Here is a 24,350-nt window from a genome sequence, read left to right as displayed (position 1 = left end):
GAACTATTTAGGATTCATGTGTACGTATGTCTGAAACGATGCTCGGCAAACAAGTTATGCGGAACTTCTAATATTTTTTTTCGCATCCATTTACACAAAGACCTCTGTGTTTTCGCGGCATGCACTTCAATACACGGCAAGAACAAAACGCGTTTGTTATTATGCATACTGAGTGTTCAAACATATAGTGCGCTTCACAGAAGAGCCTGGCAGAGGCTATCTGCCTGCTGGGACGTATCCACTTACCCAAATGCCACAGCATTCAAAGGGAGTACCTGTGGGACGCGTATTGTATTCGGCACTCTGGGCAATTGTCCACGTGTAGCACCGTTATAAAATGGCTACTTGACCCACGTGATATTTAGGCTAAGAAAATTGCAGGCGGTGAATTATTTCCGCCTCAGTGGCACTGATAATGTGCAGTTAGGCAGCAAATTAGCATGGTTAAAATATAAACAGGCCGTTTCACACGCTGCAAATTGGCCCGGGCGCACCGGCTTGTGCGGCTGCGTCCAGGGCCGGGCTTTCATTACGGACAGCTTGGACCAGATTATCAGCAAATCCGATCGAGGAGGAGAGGTGACAGCCAGCGTGGGCTGCCACTGCGGCCAGACTCTCGAACAGCATGCCCCCGACGCCAGAATATGATTTGACAGAATCGCCGAGGAGCGCCAGGACGGGACACAATCTGTTGTCTTTCGGGCAATAAGGGAGACAATGATAACAAAAAATGAAAGGCGGCCGTCCGCAAAGAATCACATTTCAGCTGGAGATGATACAGACAGGGACTCTACAGGCTTCAACAAGTTACGTTTTAGGTGGTCTTAAAACCATTACACAGGCAATTCAAGACCAATTTCACATCCATAGTTGCAAATAGATGACAAATTTCCACACAGACACAACAACAGAGCACTCGGTAAGGTGGAGTGGTGTGTGTGCATGTGTTTGTGTGTTATGTGTATATATACATACACACACATATACATGTTTATCCACCCAGAATGAATTAGGTTTAAAATACCTCCTCATTTTAGATGATGTACACTCCCTGTGTCCTTATTCATCAATAATAAATGAATTAACAATCTGGAATCAAAATCCAAATTCATATTAAATCAGTCAAAAACAAGAAAAAAACATCAGCATCATGTTAAATGTGAAATGTGGGTGTTGAAATTCTGGTCATGGAACGGTTGCCATAGAAATAGAAAGGCGCAAAAAGTTTTCGAAACGCCGTATATGGTGGTGAAAGATTTCTTCGTACAGAAAACTAATTTAGACTCATGAGAAACATCAACATTAATAAAAGCATATGGTTGGATCCTTATATGAAAAAAAGGCATGAAAGAATTCTATGTCTCAAAGAGAAATGAAAGCACCTCCACTGACATCTTCAACTTGCAAGTTTCTTTCTCACACCAATACATTTGTTGAACCAGTATATGGTATCTACAGCTTTGCATTCATGACTTGTAATCCTTGCAGAAGCGGCTGCATTCAACGTTTCTAGGACGCGTCAGCGGCAAATGGCTTCCTCTGAAGAGCATTCAGGCTCAATTATTTTGCAGCCTTTCACTAGCTCCAAACAGACAGACTAGAGCATAAGGCCATCGGGAAAGAAAAAGGACACATCTCAGCGTTTTAAATGGCCTTTATGTGACCGGGGCGCAGCAGCTGAAGTGTCCATTTAAATGCAAGGTCATGGCGGTTTCTGAACACTTCCTGTGGATCAGCGACATGAAGGATCTCAGGGCTGGAAAAACACGGGCTTTGCAGGGACATATATATATATATATATATATATATATATATATATATATATATATATATATATTTTTTTTTTTTTTTTTATAGGTGTTCAGAACGAGAAACAGGAAGGGATTGCATGGTGCAAGGTCTGGAAAATGTGGTGTAGAGTAAAAGGAAAGGGGAGTGAGTGGAGGCCAGGCCTTGAGGTGTCACATCTGCGTGGGTAATTTTCTCGAGACTTGTTCCAGAACTCCAGAACCAGACATGACGCATGGTGCCCCTCCCGGTCCCGCGGGTAAACAAACACCTCCTGACTGGGCTGGAGAACGGCTAGAAAAAGGGAAGCACAACAAAGCGCGGCTGGGGAGATTAAATGATTAATCTGGGTTTTTTTCCTCGCCGCTTGCTGTGCCGGCGTGGCTGCAGAGACACCTGCGGTATGCATAATGCACAGGGTTGGTGCAAAAAAAAAAAAAAAAAAACCCAAACAAACGGTGAAGAAAATTCCAAAAGCAGATGGAGAGACGTGGCGTGTTGTCGTTGCCGGTGTGATTTTTTTTTTTCTGTTATCACATTGGACCACGTTGTGCAGAACTAACGATTCAGTTCGCGGAAGACGTCTCTCCTGCTGATGCGCCTGCTGACTGAAGTACGCCACCGAACTTCTGAAACGCGCTCTCCCCAGGGATCGTTTTTCGCTCTCGCATTGCCGCTCAGATCCAGCGCTCTGGCGCGCTTTCCCTCTCCTCCATCGGCAGCAGACCACAGCCTAGTACCGGTCGAGGAGAACCACATTTGGTTATGCAGCATCTGGACCAAGGACTTGAACACGGCGCATCACACTGTCACACTCACACACACACACGCACGCACACCACATTAAACCACTCAGGATCAATGGAGGCAACCACAGAACACACATAAATCCCATAAAAAGCCCCTCATGATGTTCCCGCTGAGGAAGCTGAGGAATTAAAATTTGATGTCAAATAAAGTACAAAGCGATTCTTCCTTTCCTCTCTGCTTCAGGGCCCAGTGCAGAGTTCATAGTAAATGGAACAAATCGGTACATCAGTGCCAGAAAGAAATTTCAATTAATGAAACTCGAGCAAACGATCTCGAAAGTTTTGTAGGCGTGTGTGTGTGTGTGTGTATATAAGCAGCCCAAATGAAAGCTGAGTGGCATGTAAAGCAGCCCTTCTCCTATTGTAATCCCACCAGGTAAAGCTGGGCTAATATAAAAAGGTGAAAATTCAATTTTCTCTGTGGCGGAAATGATCAGTGTCTATGATCGGCCGGCTGAAGAGATGGCGGCCGAAGGTTCTTTGGAAAATAAAACGTGCCGTAAAATGAAATATGAGATGAGGCCAATCCGTCAGGGCGCTGCCTTATTATAACGCCGTCTCTACCTTTAATTAAAGGTGCTGGCGCCCCCCCATGATTGGCAGTTTATTTTTATGTCGCAGGACGAACCCCAACGCCGCCAAAGTCATTTGCATTTTGACAGCGGCGTCTAGTTTAGATGCACCGTAGGATCTTGATCAGTCTCCTGTTGGGCCTTAAAACGCACTGCACTTGTTTCATATTTTTACTCTTCCACTGGGGTTCAGACCCAAAAGTACACAAGTCCATTTCAACGATCTCTTTAAACTGATGGTCTGGTGTGCAAATGCTGCCGGGTTTAACACGGCCTTTAGCGCTATTGGCCTTTTACAAACTCCTAAAAACCAAGAAAAAAGCCTTTAGAGTGACGTGAACGGCATTTCTGCCAGACCATCCATGGCAATTTAGCCTAGGACTGAATTTGATGTCTTTAAAACTGCTCCACAAAGGGAAACTGAAGGTCAAAAATCTACAAAAAGCCATTAAAAAGGGGCAGTTCTCAAAAATACAGACACTCTTTCTTTGCTCAGTGGCGGATGCAGAGAGGGGCTGGCGATGCCAGGCGAGGCGGAGAAGGAAATGTTTGCCGGAGTATAAAACACTCGGCACACGGCTCAGACTAGTATGGAAATTTTTATATGTTAATGTGTGGATAAAGCAACTGAATGCGATAAGGCGAAACACAGCTTATCATAGGGTTTGAAGTTGGGGATAATCCCGGATGAGGTGTGAGTTAAAGGAGGTGAAGAATCAGTCTTTAAACGGACACCTCGGTGGAGCGGATTATCCTGCTTTTATCATGGTTTCAACGAAAACCACAGAAAGGTCACTCACAGGATTCGCGGCAAAACATTCATACTGCGATGTGAAACACAATACACAAAGTCTGGTTCTAGACGTCCAAAAATGTAATGTGCAAGGGCTAGACGATTTAGAAAAATGGCAACAAATAGATTAATCAAAGACTGTTTCAATCGTTTGTTCCAAAATTTCACATTTTGCCATGTACCAGTATTCTGTTTTTTGGTCTCAACCCTGAGTGTAACACAACACCTCATTTTCAGACATGTTTGACGAATAAAGTAAATTGTAAAAATGTATGCTCTTTATTGGTACATTTCTTCTTAAAGTAACTACAGTAGAGTTAGAAAGCATTATTTTCCATGCAGCCCTGCTGATATTTTGAAAAGTGGCATAAGTGAAGGCTTGAAAATGTCCAGTCAGCCCCCAGGTACTGCATCACTAGAACAGCACAGAATCTTGGGAGTAATTCTTAGATTTACTTGTTGCCCTTAGTCCCCATTAACTATGATTTTCTATTGTTTTAATGCACACCTACGAGCCAATCAGAGGCTGAAATCTTTCAATGCCCACCTCATCATGACTGATGCCTGAGACAAAGTCTCAGGTATTATGATGTAATATTTTATAAAAGTACATGTGCTACTTTGATTGCATGTTTCACAGAGGTTTACAGTTTATTTTGTATATAATATTTTCAACATTACAGGGAGTGCAGAATTATTAGGCAAATGAGCATTTTGTCCACATCATCCTCTTCATGCATGTTGTCTTATTCCAAGCTGTATAGGCTCGAAAGTCTACTACCAATTAAGCATATTAGGTGATGTGCATCTCTGTAATGAGAAGGGGTGTGGTCTAATGACATCAACACCCTATATCAGGTGTGCATAATTATTAGGCAACTTCCTTTCTTTTGGCAAAATGGGTCAAAAGAAGGACTTGACAGGCTCAGAAAAGTCAAAAATAGTGAGATATCTTGCAGAGGGATGCAGCACTCTTAAAATTGCAAAGCTTCTGAAGCGTGATCATCAAACAATCAAGCGTTTCATTCAAAATAGTCGACAGGGTCGCAAGAAGCGTGTGGAAAAACCAAGGCACAAAATAACTGCCCATGAACTGAGAAAAGTCAAGCGTGCAGCTGCAAAGATGCCACTTGCCACCAGTTTGGCCATATTTCAGAGCTGCAACATCACTGGAGTGCCCAAAAGCACAAGGTGTGCAATACTCAGAGACATGGACAAGGTAAGAAAGGCTGAAAGACGACCACCACTGAACAAGACACACATGCTGAAACGTCAAGACTGGGCCAAGAAATATCTCAAGACTGATTTTTCTAAGGTTTTAGGGACTGATGAAATGAGAGTGAGTCTTGATGGGCCAGATGGATGGGCCCCTGGCTGAATTGGTAAAGGGCAGAGAGCTCCAGTCCGACTCAGACGCCAGCAAGGTGGAGGTGGAGTACTGGTTTGGCCTGGTATCATCAAAGATGAGCTTGTGGGGCCTTTTCAGGTTGATGATGGAGTCAAGCTCAACTCCCAGTCCTACTGCCAGTTTCTGGAAGACACCTTCTTCAAGCAGTGGTACAGGAAGAAGTCTGCATCCTTCAAGAAAAACATGATTTTCATGCAGGACAATGCTCCATCACACGCGTCCAAGTACTCCACAGCGTGGCTGCCAAGAAAGGGTATAAAAGAAGAAAAACTAATGACATGGCCTCCTTGTTCACCTGATCTGAACCCCATTGAGAACCTGTGGTCCATCATCAAATGTGAGATTTACAAGGAGGGAAAACAGTACACCTCTCTGAACAGTGTCTGGGAGGCTGTGGTTGCTGCTGCACGCAATGTTGATGGTGAACAGATCAAAACACTGACAGATGGCAGGCTTTTGAGTGTCCTTGCAAAGAAAGGTGGCTATATTGGTCGCTGATTTGTTTTTGTTTTGTTTTTGAATGTCAGAAATGTATATTTGTGAATGTGGAGATGTTATATTGGTTTCACTGGTAAAAATAAATAATTGAAATGGGTATATATTTGTTTTTTGTTAAGTTGCCTAATAATTATGCACAGTAATAGTCACCTGCACACACAGATATCCCCCTAAAATAGCTCAAAATAAAAACAAACTAAAAACTACTTCCAAAAACATTCAGCTTTGATATTAAGTTTTTTGGGTTCATTGAGAACATGGTTGTTGTTCAATAATAAAATTATTCCTCAAAAATACAACTTGCCTAATAATTCTGCACTCCCTGTATTGTTAATAGTGAACATTGATATAATTGCATGAATGTTTCGTCTCCCTCAGAGGCAAAAAGAATACCTACACATACACAGGATGGCAAAAAGCAGGAAAAAAACAATACGAGCAACAGTTGGATGCCCGCTTGACAATTTCACACTCAGCGATCCTCAGGGGATGTGCAACGCTCTACAAGAAGCCTTCTCATAATGCTAATGACATTATGAAGGAACACGTGCCCAAGATGTCATCAGCACATTGCTGCCTGCTGTCCGAAGACGTATTGTTTCATAATGGGACTGATGAGGACCCCCCCCCCCCTTTAATCTCTTGTTGTGCTGATGAACCTTTTGCAGCATTTCAGCTGTGTCCATATCATTGTTTCAATCATCGGTCATGTAAAGATTGTTCCTTTCTTCTTCTTCTTCTTCTTCTTTTCGGGCTTGTCGGCAGGATTAGGGCGGCGAGTACCACCATTCACCCGCGCTGTAATACATATATATAGTGCAAGAGAAACTCGAACATTATACATCCCATATTTCAATTACACTGCTGACTCCCTCTCTCCATCCTTTTATTCTGCAGCAACAATAATGAGCAGAGGCCCATTAACAAACCTCTCATTTACAGATCTACAATTCACTTTGATAAACCATTCTCATACTACTAAACCCCCCATACAGTCAAATAAAAGACTGGTAATGAAATGAACATCATTATTGTGCATGTTTTAATAAACCCGCAGGTGTGTGTGCTGATCAGAAAAACCTCAGGGTTAAGCACAGAACCTAGACGCTGAAAAAGTGGATTACCTCTCCCTTTCCATTTCTCCAACTCACATACAAAACCGTGCAAATTCTCAATAGAAGATTAATGTTTAAAAGTTGTGAAACCGTGGAGTGTGCCACAACATCAAAAGAAAAAATCTGAAACGGTGTGCAATGAAAATCCTCAGACGATAAAGGAAATGAGGATGAACTACAGTATAATCCCTCGCTGAATCTTCCAGAAAGTCATTAGGTCAAAGGAGTGCGGAGGCTGCTGTGTGAGGGCCCTTTATATAATGAATCGTCTGCAGTCCTCCGGGGGAAACAATGCCTGAGGCTGGCTGCTTGTGTTTGGCGAGTCTGAAAATTAATGTTTTGAAGTGCTATCTGCAAAGGGTCCCTCAGGGCACCTGCTGGCTGCCATTTCTGTAGGCATCGCCATTGCAACTTGTATGAAAGCATTTTGATTTCGCCACCGCCGTGATCCGGAATCCATGAATCACTCGCCTCTGTCTGAAATTGCGGACGTGGCAGACAGCATCTGTTAAATTATGGACAGGTTTCGCCACCCCCATGTGTCAATCTAAAAAGAACAAGGCCAAAAAAAAAACAAAAAAACAGTAAATCCACACGTGTCCATTATACCACTGAAGCCTGTGTCACCGTTCACTCTATCAAAGGTTCTCAAGAAGACTTCAGTCCATAATTGGCAGTTTTCTTCTGAAATCTGACCTCTAAAGGTCTGGAGAAAGATGTTTGGATGCCTTCAAAGGAGGCACTTTAGCAGCGCAACTTCTATTTTCACGGCAATGTGCAGCGTAACACATTGAGCTACGGAACAGTCTTGACAGCTACAGCAAATTATCCACATCGAGATCCCTTTCTGACTCACAGACACAAAAGTACAATTTCCTCCCTGAGACCTCGAGACCATACTCTTTGGAACATAAAATATTGTTGGAAGTGCTGCCAAGAGTGACTCCTCACATTTCGCTGGGGAATTGGCTCCAAAAATTTACAAATGAATTCGGAATAAGAGAAAGGTCTGTTCCTTCCACCATACGGTCCAATTATGAGCATAAAAAAAAATCTTTTTAAAGAGTCTAAATTTGAGTATTATGACACATATGACACATAGTGTAAAAGTGACCAGTTGGATGGTTTAAATGATGTTTGCATAGCGCCCAGGACTGTTCTCGGTTCAGCCTGCCACTCCGTCTATGTTGAAGAAACCAAGATAACAGTACAACAGAGCTTCTTGTGAAAGCACCTCACGTACCACATCAGGACGAAAAAAGGCCAACGCCGACCTCATCACAGCGCCGTGTCAGTGGAGTCAGCATGACAGCTGAGCAATCAGAAAACTGCAGCCAGCCCATGAGTCCGGCCCCTCCGACTCCGGGCCCAGGCACCGCACCTCCAGCGGAGATCAAGACACCTTCTGTCTTCCATGAAAAAAAACTGTCAAATGTGTGTCAGATGCAGGAACTTAGAGCTGTTCCACTGCAGTGAGCCTAAACGGGAAACCAGACGTTTTAAAGGCCTAAAGAAATACATGGTTGTCACAGCGGTTAAAGTTATGCACAGAATAGAAAGTCTATATCTTAAAATTGCACTCTATCTGTGCAGAAATAATGATGGGTGTAACCAAAAAATATTGATTAGTGAAATCGGGAAAGTGAAAGACATAAGACTTCAATTCTATTGGTCCACGCCCAACAGTTTGTTAAAAAATTCTACTGAAATTTTCGCCAGAGGGCAGCAGTTTGAACAGGAAGTGTCCCGGGTGGAAAGGATCTTTTATAATGCTCCTGGCAAAGTACATCACGCTTCGCTGTTATGACTGTCAAACCGACAGCCTGTCAGCTAACTTTGCAATTTTTTTTTTTTCGCCCAACAATTATAACGCCTTCCTCTAAAGCCAGGCTAATCAGCTTGACTGAGAGCTTTGTGTAGTGCTTAGTTCATGCCTACAATGTATATGTCACAGATAAAAGTTCCAAGGCATTTTCAGTTTTCAGATGTTACAGACTGTCAAGGTAAGTATAAAAGTAGCCACAGTATCAACCAGTTCAATCAACTGAATTATAATAACTGTTACAAATAATGCTTAAATATAAAGAAATTCAACATGAGCTGAGACATTTAGAAATTGTTAAAAAAAAAAAGTCTGGAGACGGTTAGAAAAGCGCCACTTCTAAAGCGCCAGGAGTCTTGTAAACCACAGTGAGAGCTCCATTATCTACAAATGGAGAAAGTTGGAACAGTAGGAAAGTTCACTTGAGACTCACTAGCTAAAGTCCACGTTCGGAGACTGGACACAAATTGCATTCATGGGAGTGCTGCAAGAACCCAAAAAAAACAGGATAAAAATTTTCCTCACAAATGATGCCATCATTTGCAGGAACCGGAGACAAAGCTTTGGGCACCATCTGTAGCATGGTGCTGCATTATTCTGTCAGGCTGATGTAATGTACATGGCATAAGTGGCAGCCTGGGGAGGCACCCATGGGGCATCGGAGTGTAGAGGCATCCGGGTTGCTTCCTTTGGTCAATCCATCTATCATTTACGTTTACGGCGTTTATTAAGACTTATCCAGAGCGACCTACAAGCTGTGTAGTCACAGGGACAGTCCCCTGGAGCAACTCTGGTTAAGCGTCTTGGGTGCCTTGGGTGCTTAGCACCCTGGGAGTGTATTAATGGGGTTGTGTATGCTTGTGTGTATGCTATGTTTTCCTTTTAAGCCAGAATGGCTGAACGGTGGCCTAGCGCTCGCAGAGCACCCGTGTGTGTGTTTATCCGTGCATGGATTCCCCTCTGTTAGTGTGTTTGGCTCTGTGCTGGGGTTGTATATAGTTTGGTGTGTGTTGGTTGAGGGTTTTGCGGTGGTGAATATAGCACTAGCTGGCTTGCCCGTATATATCACTTCCCGCACTTTAAATAAATACACTTTATTGCACTTTGCCCCGTGTGTTCCTCCTTGTCACCATCCACCTAGTTCACATTGTCCCAACGTTCCTTCCCCCTAGACAGGAATGGGACACTTTGGGGACACAATAGTAGTAAGTGGGGTTTGAATATGGGTCTTTCTGGTTCATAGGCAGGTGTGTTACCCTCTAGGCTCCCACCACCCTATCTTATTCTGAGGTGCCAATGCAAATAAAACACTTTAATTACTGGAATGAAAAGAAAAACAGGATCTATTTCTTTTAAGAACACAATGCAGTAAATCACAGAAAGACAGCAAATTCTGTGTTAATAGTGCTGGCATCACTGTGTGGGTGTGACATTGACAGTAAAACAGTGTCTCACTATCCTGAGGAAAGTAAGCATTCGACAAGGGCACCTTCACCCAAAACGTATATTACTTTTTGAACATTTGCCAGATGACTGTGTTCTGTTACACATGCTAGTGGTTTTTTTATTTTACCACTATTGAACACTGGTGGTGGTTCATACATACAGTACACCCTACAATCTACATACCCGTCTTACCCAAGTTCAAGTGATCCCTGTCGAGCAGTGCGATTCGTAACAATTGATTGTGTTAATCTGCACAAGTCTTTACTACAGAAATGTCTGTAGCTATTTTCATGGTGTAGCTTAATTTCCCTGCATCCTAACTCGTTTACATTATGTAAAACGTCAGGCCGGGACCAAGAATGAAATTTTTTCCTCAACAAAAAATAAGCTTTGTCTCATTAATACAGTTATAGTGAGTGGTGGGTAATGGGTGTAGCTGGAAGGAGAAACCCCAAAATCTACCATTAAAGCCGTATCTCTGTTTAATCACGTAAAAGAAATATGTGCAACTGTAATATTCTGGTGTGACAAGAGACCAAAACAACAAAGTGAAATGGTAGGGTGGTAGTAGCCTAGTGGGTAACACACTCGCCTATGAACCAGAAGACCCAGGTTCAAATCCCACCGTTGTGCCCCTGAGTAAGACACTTAACCCTGAGTTGCTCCAGGGGGACTGTCCCTGTAACTAGGGATTGTAAACTGCTCTGGTTAAGGGTGTCTGATAAACGTTGTAAATGTAAAAAATGCAATGAAATAAAAAAATAAAGATCGATACACTGTCCCCGTGGCAACAATGCTGCCTCTCCAGGGCTGATGCCCCAGTAATTACTGAATGTTAAGTTATTCAAGACTGTCGGCTAAATGAAAAAAATGCAAATGTAACATTTTTTTTTTTACTTACTCCTCATGTAGTAACCAAGAGGTTTAGGAAATAATCACTGACTCACTGTCAACCCCATCCCGAAAAAAAATATATATCCTTAATCTCCACTTTCTCCCTTAAGCACATTCTTTGATTCCGTTTCTGGAATTTAAAAATATGGAAATGAAGGTGCTTGAGACATCCTGCAGTTTAAAATGTAGAAACAGCGCATCTGTGCCAGTCACTTGTCACTCCTTTCATCAGCATGTAGTTTAATGACGCCCAACTCAATTATACAGCGACATGAACGTTACGGATCCAACACATCTGTTGCTTTCTGTGCGGCAGTAATGAAACAAGCACACCCCGCTTGCCTGGTGATGCTCAATGACCCAGGATTGGCTTCCACACCTGTGGAAGGGCGAGTCTGCCTGGTTAAGATCCCAATTCAAAAGGCGACACTGTAACGTTTTAAAGCCAAAGTCAGCAGCCAAAGGGGGCGCAGTGGATTAGTCCCCCCGGAGCTACTTTATTACCAGGCAGTCCGGTTTCCCACCACAATACACCATAATTAACCAATCAATTTAACGTCGGCCGCGTTGGAAACGATTTGATAAGGTTACCTTCGCTCGTTGATAATTAAACCCCCGCTGATGGCACGCTAGTCGTGCTTGTTTGCTGAGAAATGAACAGAAAAACACACACACACACACACACACACACAACACATACACACACACGAGAGCGCAATCAGAGGCTTGTTGTTTATGTAATGTGTGCTTTTCTTTTTCAGCCCGAACCACGCTGTCCTGTCAGCTTCACCTGCCCTGCCGGGGGGGTTGTCATTTGTCACTCTACAAAGAAATGAACAGCCTTGAGGAGAAACCGAATCAAAATGCTTACCTTTCTGTGGAGCTTAACCCCGTAACCCTCCAGGAATTTCGAAGGCATCCGCCCCTTCTTCATTCTGCCGCAACTCATGTTTAAAATGTGATTCGATGTGAAATGCATTGTGTTGCGCGGTAAAACTGAAAAAAAAATCATTGTAATAAGTAACAAACGAGTGCCCTGGCAAACATGATCATTATACCAGTGACTTGTTCCATAAAACATACTTGCCCTAATGCCACCACCCTCATAAAAAAAAAAATGCTCCATACTACTCTCACTCCTCAGACTTTATTACATCCTGCTTCTCATCTACAAAATCCAAAATTATTCATATACTCATTTCCCACTCATGCTACTCATTGTAGCATGCACCTTAAGTAATGTTGTTTGTCTTGTATGTAATCTGTATATTCTCTGCAAATAACAGTCTCATTGCATATCATTCATCGTATTGATTGAATCTGACAAAAAAGATTATAAACGTGAGTGAAAAAAAACGCACAATACCACACAATCATATTTCACCATCTATGAGCACAGTCCCTGCCCCTGCACAGAAATAGGCTTCTTTCAAAACAGGAAAAATATTCAGACTCCCCTGAGGTCTTATGTCCAGCACAAAGACCAGGTAAAATTCATGGTCACAGCTGACCTTCTGTGTCCTTTGGGTACAGTCACGACTTGGGGTCTGAAGGCAAAGGAGGCGCAGAAGTGAGGCGTGTTCTGACAAAGGATATTTATTAAAAATAGAAAATCAAACTGGGCACAATGGCCAAAAAGAAAAATCATAACCATAAACTGTCCCGAAGGCATGTGTCCATAATGAGAGGAGCAACACGAACACAAAGGTAAGTAACTGGGTGTGGCCTAACAGTTCTTATGGAGTCCTGGTCGTAAATGGGTCCATCTGGGATGGATCAGGACTCCATAATCAGGTGCAGGTGCACCTGCTGTTATCACCCAAGCCCTGCAGGCGCCATGCAAGGGAGGCGGGTCCCGGACCGGCCAGGACAGATACCAACCCTGCTAGTTTACGTCCCTACTGACGCTTTTTCTGCATCCCTCGCTGATGCCCGCCAGGAGACGCTCCCAGACCGTCCAGAAGTCCGCTGCTCACCGCTCTATGGCATGGTTCGCCATGGCACGACCCCATCATATGGATGGCATCCTTCCTTCAGATCGCGGTGCCACACCACCATGGCTCACCTCGCCATAGCGCAACACTCTCTTCGGGCCAGCTGTCCAGTGATCCCCGCTGGCACCCCGCACTCATCACAGGTTCATCCGTCTTCTCCTCTGCTTACTTCGCATGCTACGCTTCTGGTGTGGGAGGCCACATTCTCTCACGACTTGGGGCCAGAAGGGAAAGGAGGCGCAGAAGCGAGGCGTGTTCTGACAAAGGCTATTTATTATAAACAGAAATCAAACCGGGCATGATGGCCAAAAAGAAAATCATAAACATAAACTGTCCTGAAGGCGTGTGTCCAGAACAACAGAACAAAACAAGCACAAATAATGTCTAGATACATGTGGCAGCACCTACTGGGTGCTGCCGAACAGTTCTCATGGAGTCCTGCCCATCGAGCCTAATCGGTATTAGCTGTATGGACCAGGACTCCATAATCAGGTGCAGGAGCACCCCATGGCCCCTGGGCTATCACAGGTACCTTTGATGTCTCCTGGGCAACGCAACCTCAAAGATGAACCCAAAGCCAGAATCACCCCGCTCGCTCCCCGCCTTTCCACCCCAAAAAATGACAGCCTCTCAGCGCAGCACCACAGTATTTTGCTTATTCGACTGAAACAATCAAACCGCTCTCTAAAAGTGCAAGGCGTCTCCGCGTCGCCCCCCTCTCTGTTCCTGCCCGTCTCTGAGACCACTGAACATTTCAGAGGAGTGGTTGTTTATCTGGCAGGATGCGGCAGATGGCTGTGACAGGCCCCTTGTTTTCGGGAGGCTGAGTGCTTCATCTCCGGCCCCCTTTCCCGGGGCACTCAGGCACAGCGGCGAGGCAGGAGGCATGAGTGCGCTACCACGATGGGGGGAGAGGGGAGAGAAACGAACACCGAAGTCTGCCTCTAATTACGGCAAAAGCCGGGGAAGCGAAAACCAACTCGACTTAACGGTGGCTGTCACGCAGGTAGCCTGTTTGGAGGCACATCCGTGGAAATCCACTGCTGAGATCAGAGTAGCAGAGACACTGCGTGGGAAGCAATTAAAAATATAATAACTGAGAGACAGAGGAGTCTTTTGAACCAAACAGAATAGACTTAATGGCAAAAGATCTCAGCTTCTGCAAAGTTCAGGAGTTTGGTTTAATTAGTGTGCGATTTTACAGTGATTGGTTTGAGAACATTTATAGAATTATTCTGCTGCGAGTAAAGTGATCAGACGTCACAGTATATTGTCCCACGTACTGCATATTGAGGTGCTGGGGGATATTTTTGAAGCACTATATAAGACGTAAGGTGTTGGGGGACAAGTGAATAGATGAGATTCAAAAATTCATCAATCAGAACTAAAACTATAAATGTTGCAATGTCCACCTGATGGTAAGTAAGCTAGTTTGATTTGCTAGTAAGTGAAGGGGACTGTAGGACCTTGTTGATGATGTTCTCAGAGTAGAAAACACTACTGACAAAATTGGCCTGGCAAGAATAGAATGTTCCTTACTAAATACATGTAGGCCTGGGCAATAAATTAAATTTTAATATTGATTACAATTTTGGCTTCAAATTATTACAAAAATAACACGTGTGTTACTACATTCCTTTTCACAAAGATGCCCAAAGTTGCCCAGAAAATTCCAGATTGCCATTTTTGTATTTCAGAACTTTTCTGGTGTGAAGTGATATTTAAAGAAAGTCTTCTTAAAATGCAAAATGTTAAAATTGTTAAACAATTACGACTGGATGTTTCAAAGGTCAAATGGTTTTTGCCATAATCATGCAGACATTTATCTATAAATCTTGAAGCAATGTGATGCAAGATGACACTCCAAGCTAACACACACTAGATCTGTTATGCTGCCAGACAATAACGCTCAATGTTTGGCAGTTTATTTGGTAACTTGTTAAGATTGATTAAATTATGAGATGAGCTGCACAATCATAAACAGGCACTAGGGGTGCAGAGGCACTGGACTGTATATTGGACTGTCACGTCTGTCCAATCTCTCCTTTTGGACAGCAGGATTTCATTTTTTTATTGATCCAGGAATGTCCAGTGACTGGATATTAACTCGCGGGAGGACTTCTTCCATTGGCGCTTACAACTTAACAGTAACTTTGCATATCATAGCCTGTTAAGCTGTAAGCCTTTATGGGTGAAAGTTAATGTTCGTTCACTGTTGTGCCTCCACCCACTCGCCGCCTCTCAAACTGTTGTAACTAAAGCGTAGCTGGAAGTGCAACTCGCACACAGATGAGGTAGAAAAAAGAAAACAAACATGCATGGCGAGCACTAGCGAAGAAGCACAGTCGAGAGATTAAAAAAGTAACCGCAGCAAAACGCCAACTGTCTATCCGGAATGTGTTTGAACAGACCAACCATGGCACAAGAAACACAAGAAAATAACAAACCGTACAAGGTACAAACCGTACCGTGGGATGGCTGGGAAAGTGAAGTGATTCTGTGAAAACACTGCGGCACAGCACACGGTGACACAATGAAATGTGTCCTCTTCTTTTAACCATCACCATTGGTGAGCAGTGGGCAGCCATGACAGGCACCCGGGAAGCAGCGTGTGGGGACGGTGGCACCTCAGTGGCACCTTGGCATTTTGGTTTTCGAACCGGCAACCTTCTGATTTCGGGTCCGCTTCCTTAACCACTAGGCCACCACTGTGCCCTTGCACCCCTGTCAGCTACGTCTATAAAGCATATAAAAGGCCTTGCTGATATTCCATAGCTGGCAGCAGGCCATCGTGTGCTGGCCCAGTCATCTAAGTTAGACTACATCTGTATGAATGGAGATGTGCGGAGACTCGGAGCATCAAAATAGTGTCACATTTCATGCATGTAGACATCACATCTGTACATCTGAAAACTCAAATAGCTTTTCTTTCGCGCAACAAGTGGATGTCCTCAAACACTCACGACATGAGTGAATATTTTACACAGTAAATCAGATAAGGACAAAGCTAGCCAGAGATATCACGGATACAAAGAACAGAATGTTAAGAGTTCTTTTCTGGAATAAAATCAACGTCACTTGTCCCACGGGGTCTCGCACTGACATACTAATTTCACCACATCTGGTTCGTGGCATCTGGTCTCCCTGTTTTCCAATCCCATGTGATGGTTAGACTGTGAGTAGTTGTCTGGACTGCATTTGAGCATCTCCATCGATAGTCATTAGAGACCCATTCTGCAATAATATTAACCGGCCAAGTCTCAAACGTGGCTTTTTTTGATCCCCCACAAGACTGTTTAAAACGGCACAAAAGGCAAATACCTCTCAAGCCAGGACTTTTGACTTTAATATCAGCAGGCTTAGCATAGAAAACAGACTAAAGCATCTCTGATTCCCTGTGTCAACTTCATTTTCTTTCCCGGCCTCTTCTGGGATTGGCCCCAGCTCAGACAAGAGTTCCTGACTAACCGCGAGACAGGGGGTGGGAAACCTTGGAGACGATCACCAGACGCCCAACCCCCCCAACCCCCCCCCCCCCCCCCCCCCCCCCCCCCCCACAGCCTCGCTGTGCATATTCCCAGGGGCTCGGCAGGTCGAGCCGGAGCGCTTCCCCGCGGCGCTGCCGTATCTGCGGCACAGGCAGAACATCGCCGATGAGGCCGCCGATTCGCATCTCGGTTCCCCCGCCCCGAGGCTCAGCCCTCGCCTCCGATGTCACCAGGAAGGTTCCACCTTGCCGAGGAAAAGGGACCTGAAATTAAGACGATCCCTTTTTTCCTATAAATTGCATGCCGGCACGCGGCGTAGGGGCTCGTGAAGCATGCATAATCAGCCGCCGCATCCGTCAAACAAGATTAGAATATGAATGAGCGTGGGATTACAGACCGGTGTTGGCAATGAGTATCTGCAGTGTGTTTTTTTTTTTTTTTCTCCGGCATGTCTGCTGTGAGAAAGTTAATAGTTAATTTATTTATATATATATATATATATATATATATATATATATATATATATATATATTACCGCGCCTGGGGTCTTTGCCGCAGACGCTCCCATGAATCACTTCTCTGTGCTAATTTTCTCTCGGGCGCTCCTGCATCGGCCCCTCAGTCTTGGTGGGTGCCAGGTGGCAGCTGGACTGGCTCCTCGACAGTCTGGCTCGGGGGCCGACGTTCGCCGCACAGTGCGAACCTCACCGTCGGCAAGTCTATTTCACCACAGGTGTTTGCCGATACGAGCGCGTCGGCTGTCGGGCGGGCAGGCAGGTGTTATCCGCGGGACACCTTCACGAGCAACCTCGTTACGTATTCACTCAAGCGCAGGCGAAACGGGAGTTTCTCTACGGATCGACCGTAGGAAAAGGTCACGACCTCTACTACCGAAGTGGCACGGAGTAATACAGCCATCTACCACAACACAGCGTCCTGAAATACTGTTTCACCGAACAAAATATGGAATTTCACACAATAACACAACTACCAAGAATCATGGCCGACAGTGAGAGGTAACATGAGTGTTATTGCCACTGATGACATCATACCGATGACATTCTGAATGACAATTCATTAAAACCTTACAAAAAGTATCTTGATGACTCGCTTATTGGACCAAGATATTTATGTTCACATTTGACCAATAACTTGTCATTTTCTCCTCGGGGTCGGCCAATTTTTTGATCCATTTTTCAATAAAGAGACGTCATTAGTGCATTAGTGTGCACCACCGCAGTGACACAGGCAGAGAGTTGTTTCTAACCCTTTATTCGAACTTGATTGAAAAGCTACCTTAGATCTATCGTGCGATTAGACAACGATTGTGGGCAAGCAAGATCAAGCAGCCGGAATAACTCTCAGCCAATCAGGATTGGGTCATGCTGCTCAGCTCGTACCAATGAAGTTAATGGGCCCTAATGTCCAATGTCCTTCTGGCTTAGAAAAGGCTAATATGAAGCCATCATTAGATTTACTTTCTTATCCTCCCATGAGTGTTTTCCCACAGCTAGAACAAGGTCGAGACCACTTACGTCCCACCACATGCTGCGAATGTAAATGCATGATGCGAATGTAAATTTCACTTTGTCACAACCCTCCACAACCGAGCGACTTTGAAACTATTTTCGTTCGGGCACGATTACAACATCGCGAGCGGCCTTATTTCATCACAGACACAAAGAAGTAACTTTGACGGGAGGTGGTCTGCCCGGAAACGCATTTACCGAGTCTCCGGGCTCATCGGTGTGTTCAGGTCTGCCTCTTTGATTTAGCCTCACCGTTCCTTTCATTGCTGCTTCATATGAGCTCTCCTGACTTATGAAGACGATGCTTATTTACCGCGTCTTTGTTACCTTTAAATTGCATTTCCCTTCTGTGGGCTCACAGGATAAAAGCGTATTGCTTTATCGCAAATCAGTAATTGCATTAGTCAGACACGCATTCACAAGCATTTTCCAAATGAAGGGCTCAGCAGCAACTGGAAACAAAAAAGGACCCATCAGTCTATCAGTCGTGTTATATTCATAGCGTATTTCTTTAATGATGCATAAAGCACAAATGAAGCCAAAGACAAATCTGTAATTGCCCGTTATTCTGAAACACAGGATTTTTGTCTGTGGTTCAGCCTCAAAGAGCTGAAGCTCCATTTGGTCATGTTTGGACCTGGGCCCTCACCAGAATTTTTCATTTAAATTAATTACCAAAAACAATTTGCTGAACAAGCCCATAACCGGACTTGTTTGAGGCTCTGGCAGCCAAGAAAACCCAGCTGGACAGAATGAGACATGGTCACCGACGCCAAGAGAAATAATAGAAGAAAAACGGTCCGCCACTCAGGTGCTGGATGAATCACTTCCTCGTAGCGCGAACGGCGGCCGCCGCGACTCTGTCATTTCTTCCACCCTTTCAGGCAGCACTTTCTGGTCAAATTAGTGCCCCTGCTTTTCGGGCGGGGTCAAATGTGGCACCAAACTTTCAAAGCTGAGGAGTCAGCAGTGTGCAGCACAGAAGAAGGGTGTTGGCCTACCACTTCTAAGCAGAAGGTTGCCGGTTCGAAGCCACTAGGCAAAGTACCGTCCCCACACACTGCTCCACAGGCGTCGTTCGCGGCCTAGCGAGCAAGCTAACAGACCCATAATCGCAAAGGGATCCCCAACCGCCAAGGTGCCGCTGAGGTACAGAGACCACATTTCATTGTATGCGCCATTCGTATCGTATGCATTGTTTTTATGTGTGACACATGGTTTCAATATGTCGCGTCTATAACAATAACCATTTTTTGACAGTCAAATGCCTTGCCGTCATAAAATCACCTGGAATGTCATCTTACACAAGATGGTGGGCAAGCGGCAACCAACTGTCGGTTCTGACTCGCAAGATCAGACCCAACTTAGACCCAAAATTTACCCCACTGACTGTCCAACAAATTACCATTTTATAAAAAGTTCTGCTGTGAGCAATGTGAAGTATACAGTGTGTGTGTGTGTGTGTGTGTGTGTGTGTGTGTATATATATATATATATATATATATATATATTTTTTTTTTTTTTTGCTAAATTTTTGATTAAATTAGTTACAATTTTTTATAAATTGACTAAACTTAATAAGTAATCAGGCCAAAATTGTTGAGTAGGTAATGTTTTTGAGCTTAACTTTACTTGAGACATGAAATTACATTTACATACGACCTTGGCTAAATGTTCATTTCTCAGACAAATTTGTATTAGATTAAATTAGTGATTCAGTGTCGATATGCCTGATAAAAACACAGGCCGATTGCAGTCATAGCTAGAATCACGAACATCAGTAAGTGCCACAACCGGCAGTTTTATCTAGTCCCTTAATCACGTCAATATCCACCCTTCATTCTTATTACTATTATTTAATTATACTATTACTAGTATTATTCATTCCATGGCATCAAGTGAAGGAAATGGGAAAACAATGAAAGAAATCAGACCAGGCTGAGTGATATGTAAACTCTGAGCAAGACACGCCCACCCCAAAGCCCCATGATGCACTGCATCATAAAAAAAAAGTGCATTGTGTTTGGAGGCTTCAGTAACTCTTTGGTATTTGCCGTTGCAGGTCCATTTTTTTTGTCACTGTATCTAAATCATCTGAATCTTGCCATTTGATGCCCCAGGAAGGTCGCCCGGCATTTGGAATTCTTCTTTGGAAATAAATCTTCAGGTGTTCATCTACCCGGCAACACCGCCGTTCCACTCCAACCCAACCGGACCCAGCAGTGGAAAGCATCACCCTGCACACTCCCCACCAGACCACCCTTTCTCCGCAGCTTTTATTGACTTAAGAACCAGTGGCAGGTATGACGATAAGCCCACGCAGATATAATCTCATTTCATTAGCCCTCGAAGACCATCTTCCTGATTTCATTAGGAAATTATTATTTACTCTGCCTCCCACAACGGCCCACAGGTTTCCCGGCAATGTTGAGCCATCACTAATCTTACCCGGCACGTCTCCGGTGCAGGGCCATCAGGGACGGGCAACCTCACTCCAGAACCAGAACGTGCACGTTTCGACAGCCGGAATGGGATTATCCGGGACGGGGTGGCACCGGGATGGAAGGCGTGTGCTGCTCTGCATCGAACGCCACCCCGGGCAGCAGAGAGACCGCGCCCCCAACGCTGACACGACACTGCCCCCGGCTCATCCACGATCAGTGGGTTTTCAGGGCGGGACGATTTATAACGCCTCGGCCTGACATTCACGTGAAAAGCTCCGCCGCAGACGTTCCAGGGAGGGATCGTAAACGTGCAGCGCTTGTCAAAGGGGGGACGACTGTGCCACCCTGTGTGTGTGTGTGTGTGTGTGTGTGTGTGTGTGCGTGGGTGTGTGGGCTTGTTTAGTCAACTCCTGGGAGCAAATCTTAGAACAAGGACCTCTAAGAAACGGGTCCCCGTTTAGCAGGGAATGCCCCCAAATAGCCAATACAAGACAACATGCTTGACTCGTTTCTTCAAGTTATATTCATGAAGCAGAGAAGTTGCGGTCTGCAGGCTGCTATGTGCGCATCTGCGTGTGTGTGTGTGTGTTTGTGTGTGTGTGTGTGTGTGTGTGTGTGTTACTTGCTGGGTGATCTGACGGGACCAGCAGCAGGACGGCAGTGAAGTTCTGCTCAGACCCGGTCAGTGGTGCTGGTGCTGCATCGAAGTCGAACACTGTCCTCCACTGGCTCCTTCTGGAGACCCCATGGACTACGATCTTTTTTTTGTTTTTTTTTTTGGTAAAGGTGACATTTTTATAACATCGACGTCACGTCTAAGGGACATCTGGACCTTCAGAATCCACGCAGATCGGTGGGACCGGACGAGGGACGAGAACCAGTTCGCGCGCGCGCGCAAAAGTCAACCCGACGCCGGTACCGAAGGACCCTCGAACCCCCCAAACCCTCGAACCAACCGAGCCGAAGTGTCTCCGGTGAGAAGTCGGGACTCGGGACTCGGCTTCATGTCTTACCTGCCCGTGCAGCGGCGGCTCGGGGCGCCTGGGCGCCACAAAATAAATCCCCCAGTCCCGAGATGACGAGCAGGGCGAGGAGCAGGTCGGACATCGCTGCGGGGAGGAGAGGACGGCGGCAGCCTGGAGGTCCGGGTCCGGATCCGGGTCCGAGCGCCGCGCCGCGCGTTCCGGTGGCGAGCTCGGGCGGGCACGTGGACGCGCGGGAGCGGACGGCAGCAGAATGAGGAGGGCGGGGGCAGATGGATGCGGTGTGTGAACAAGTGTGTGTGTGTGTGTGTGTGTGTGTGTGTGTCTCACTCGCTTTTCCTCTGTGTAAAAGAGAGAGAGAGAGAGAGAGAGAGAGGTGGGTGTGTGAGAGAGGGTTGTGCATCATCATTTCTTCTGCATCATTAGTTGACTTCATTCGTCAGAAAGATGGGTTCTCACATGAGTCCATTTCAGTACCTCGAAGTACATTCCTCAAGTAGGAAGCCCATCTAGACACCAGATTGGACCACAGCCGTCCGAGGACCAGAAGGTACAGAGATGTCACCTTGAAGTGTAAAGTGTACAAGATACTATATGTTCATTCATAGTTTCTTCAGTGAGAATCTGCCAACGTAAATGGTCATGAAAATAAAGAAAACACATTGAACACAAGTCACAGGCTGTTTGAAAAGCACAATAACAGATGAATTTGATCCAGCAAGTTTCTGATGGGTTTAAGTAAAGTAGCTTTTAAAGGTTGCGCAATAGTTGCGCTTTAGTAATAATACGTTTGCTACTTTGCCAACATTAGCATACGTGTGTGTTTGTGAAGATTTGTGGCTACGTTAAACAGCAAATCGTCAAAAAATGGCCAGACAGAAGATCATGGTGAAGAACCATGAACCCTCGAGGTCAAGTGCAACAGGTGACGGCATCATCATCATCACCATCACCATCACGAAGCTGCTTGCAGGCAACCAGACTTTAAAGCAAGTAACGCGTTTACATCGACTCAGCTCCCCCCGGTACCCCGGAGTTTCATCCTTAATCGGAAGTGACTCATCCGTGTGAGGGATGCGGCGTCCTTCGTCTCACGCAAAGCGGCCGGCCTGCGGAGAAATGTCCCGGAGGGCCGCCTTTCATCAAATATTTACAGACTGACGGACTGGACTTCTGTAGCGTAGCATGTCCTCTTAATTAAATGCGTGTGCGGCGCGCCGCACCGTCCCGCGGACTAGAGCTGAGGGAACGTCCCCGGAAATAACAACAGCTGCCGGTACATCATGGACGCCATTTACAGCAAACGGAAAAGAATCTGTCGGTTTAATTAGACGTGAGAAAATTCCGTCTCATCACTCTCAAGACACCCAGTTGGAGCGGGACATCACAGTTCAGTCGAACCTTCACTGGAGAGCGACGAAAACCAGCGTTTGTGGTGCTAGTAGCCTAGTGGTTGTAACACACCAGAAGACCCAGGTTCAAATCCCACCTACTACCATTGTGTCCCTGAGCAGGACTCTCAACCCTGAGTGTCTCCAGGGGGGGGACTGTCCCTGTAACTACTGATTGTAAGTCGCTCTGGAAAAGGGCGTCTGGTAAACGCTGTAGACGTTTAGGCAACATTAGTTATGTAAAGTGAAGGCATTATGTACCGAACGCTTTCGTCGCCCGCCGGGCCTGTTGGTATGTCGCGCAGAGGGTCTGCCCACACACCGCCACGCCCGAGGTTATAGCTGCCGGCCAGGCGCTGCCACTGCGGCACCTCCGCCTTTATTCCGAGGATTCTCCTCGACCTGCGGCCTCCTCACCATCGCGACTTCTTTTTCGTTCTCGGCCCCTCGCCGGGACGGCCGAACGTGTCCGTGTTTATTTTTAGCTGTGCTGCGACGTGGTGCCGGTGGCAAGACGCGGAGACGATCAGAACAAGCATCTCGGAGGAGTAAACAAACGGATGGCGCTTTTCCACCTCTCTGCAGCTCAGAATGTGCAGCGCTCGTGCATGCGGGCCCGGGGACGTGTGCGACACCGCGCTCTGCCACTGGGCTCCGTTTTAATGAACCGTCGCCGTTAGTGTGGAAAATGAGGGCCCGGCAAAGGTCGGCAATTAAAAGGCGCGACAGGCAGCCGGCCCGGCGAAAAACGAGTATTTCCATTAACCCCTTCACATCCCGCCTTGTTAAAAAAAAATAAAAAAATGTATTCACCATGTAAATAAAGAGTACTTACTGAACAATAAAGAGGAGCGGGCTGTCCAAATGAATTTTTTAGATTCTTCTAGTTCATACGTGAGTTAAATATTACTACGCCATATTTGCCCTTGGTCATGCATATGGAGCATGCATGGCATTTATAACAGTAGCAGCTCAATTGACATTTATTATTCTCACATTACCTGTTTGAAACATCGTCTATGACTTCGTCTATGACTCTATGTCTAACACCAAAACTAACCTGTGGAGAAGATATTTAGCCCCTGCAAAGATGTTAGGCTCTTCATACTACGTAAATCAGCACCATAGACAGCGGCCCCTTCGCAATCAGTAAGTACATGGTATTAATATAGTACATGAAAATATATCTAAAAAACATTTACTGGCCTATTTAAATCCATGAGGCTCCATTACAGGGTAGCAACTGTACATTTTTCGGGAAATTGAGGGACTTAAGGATGTCCTAGGTTGTAATTAAACGACTGAACGTCCCGCAGGAAGTGACACTTCCATTCCGCACCACTGGTGACTCATATCTAGGCAGGTACGTGGCGCGC

The 24,350-nt window shown here is 45.3% G+C and overlaps 1 protein-coding gene across 1 annotated transcript in view; it reads right to left on the bottom strand.

The window, feature by feature from the left end:
- LOC114796641 (low-density lipoprotein receptor-related protein 1B-like) overlaps window positions 1–21,871 on the bottom strand; it is a 236,072-nt gene extending 214,201 nt beyond the window's left edge. The window contains exon 1 of the mRNA XM_028991025.1: window positions 21,614–21,871. Within this exon, the coding sequence (XP_028846858.1) occupies window positions 21,614–21,707 (94 nt within the window). The 5' untranslated portion in view covers window positions 21,708–21,871. The remainder of the gene's footprint in view (window positions 1–21,613) is intronic.
- Window positions 21,872–24,350: the final 2,479 nt, after the last annotated feature.

The sequence above is a fragment of the Denticeps clupeoides genome, chromosome 9, assembly GCF_900700375.1.
Source record: "Denticeps clupeoides chromosome 9, fDenClu1.1, whole genome shotgun sequence".
In the NCBI taxonomy this organism is placed as follows: domain Eukaryota; kingdom Metazoa; phylum Chordata; class Actinopteri; order Clupeiformes; family Denticipitidae; genus Denticeps; species Denticeps clupeoides.
Note: the sequence above shows the minus strand (reverse complement) of the source record. Positions and strands in the feature narration are given on the sequence as shown.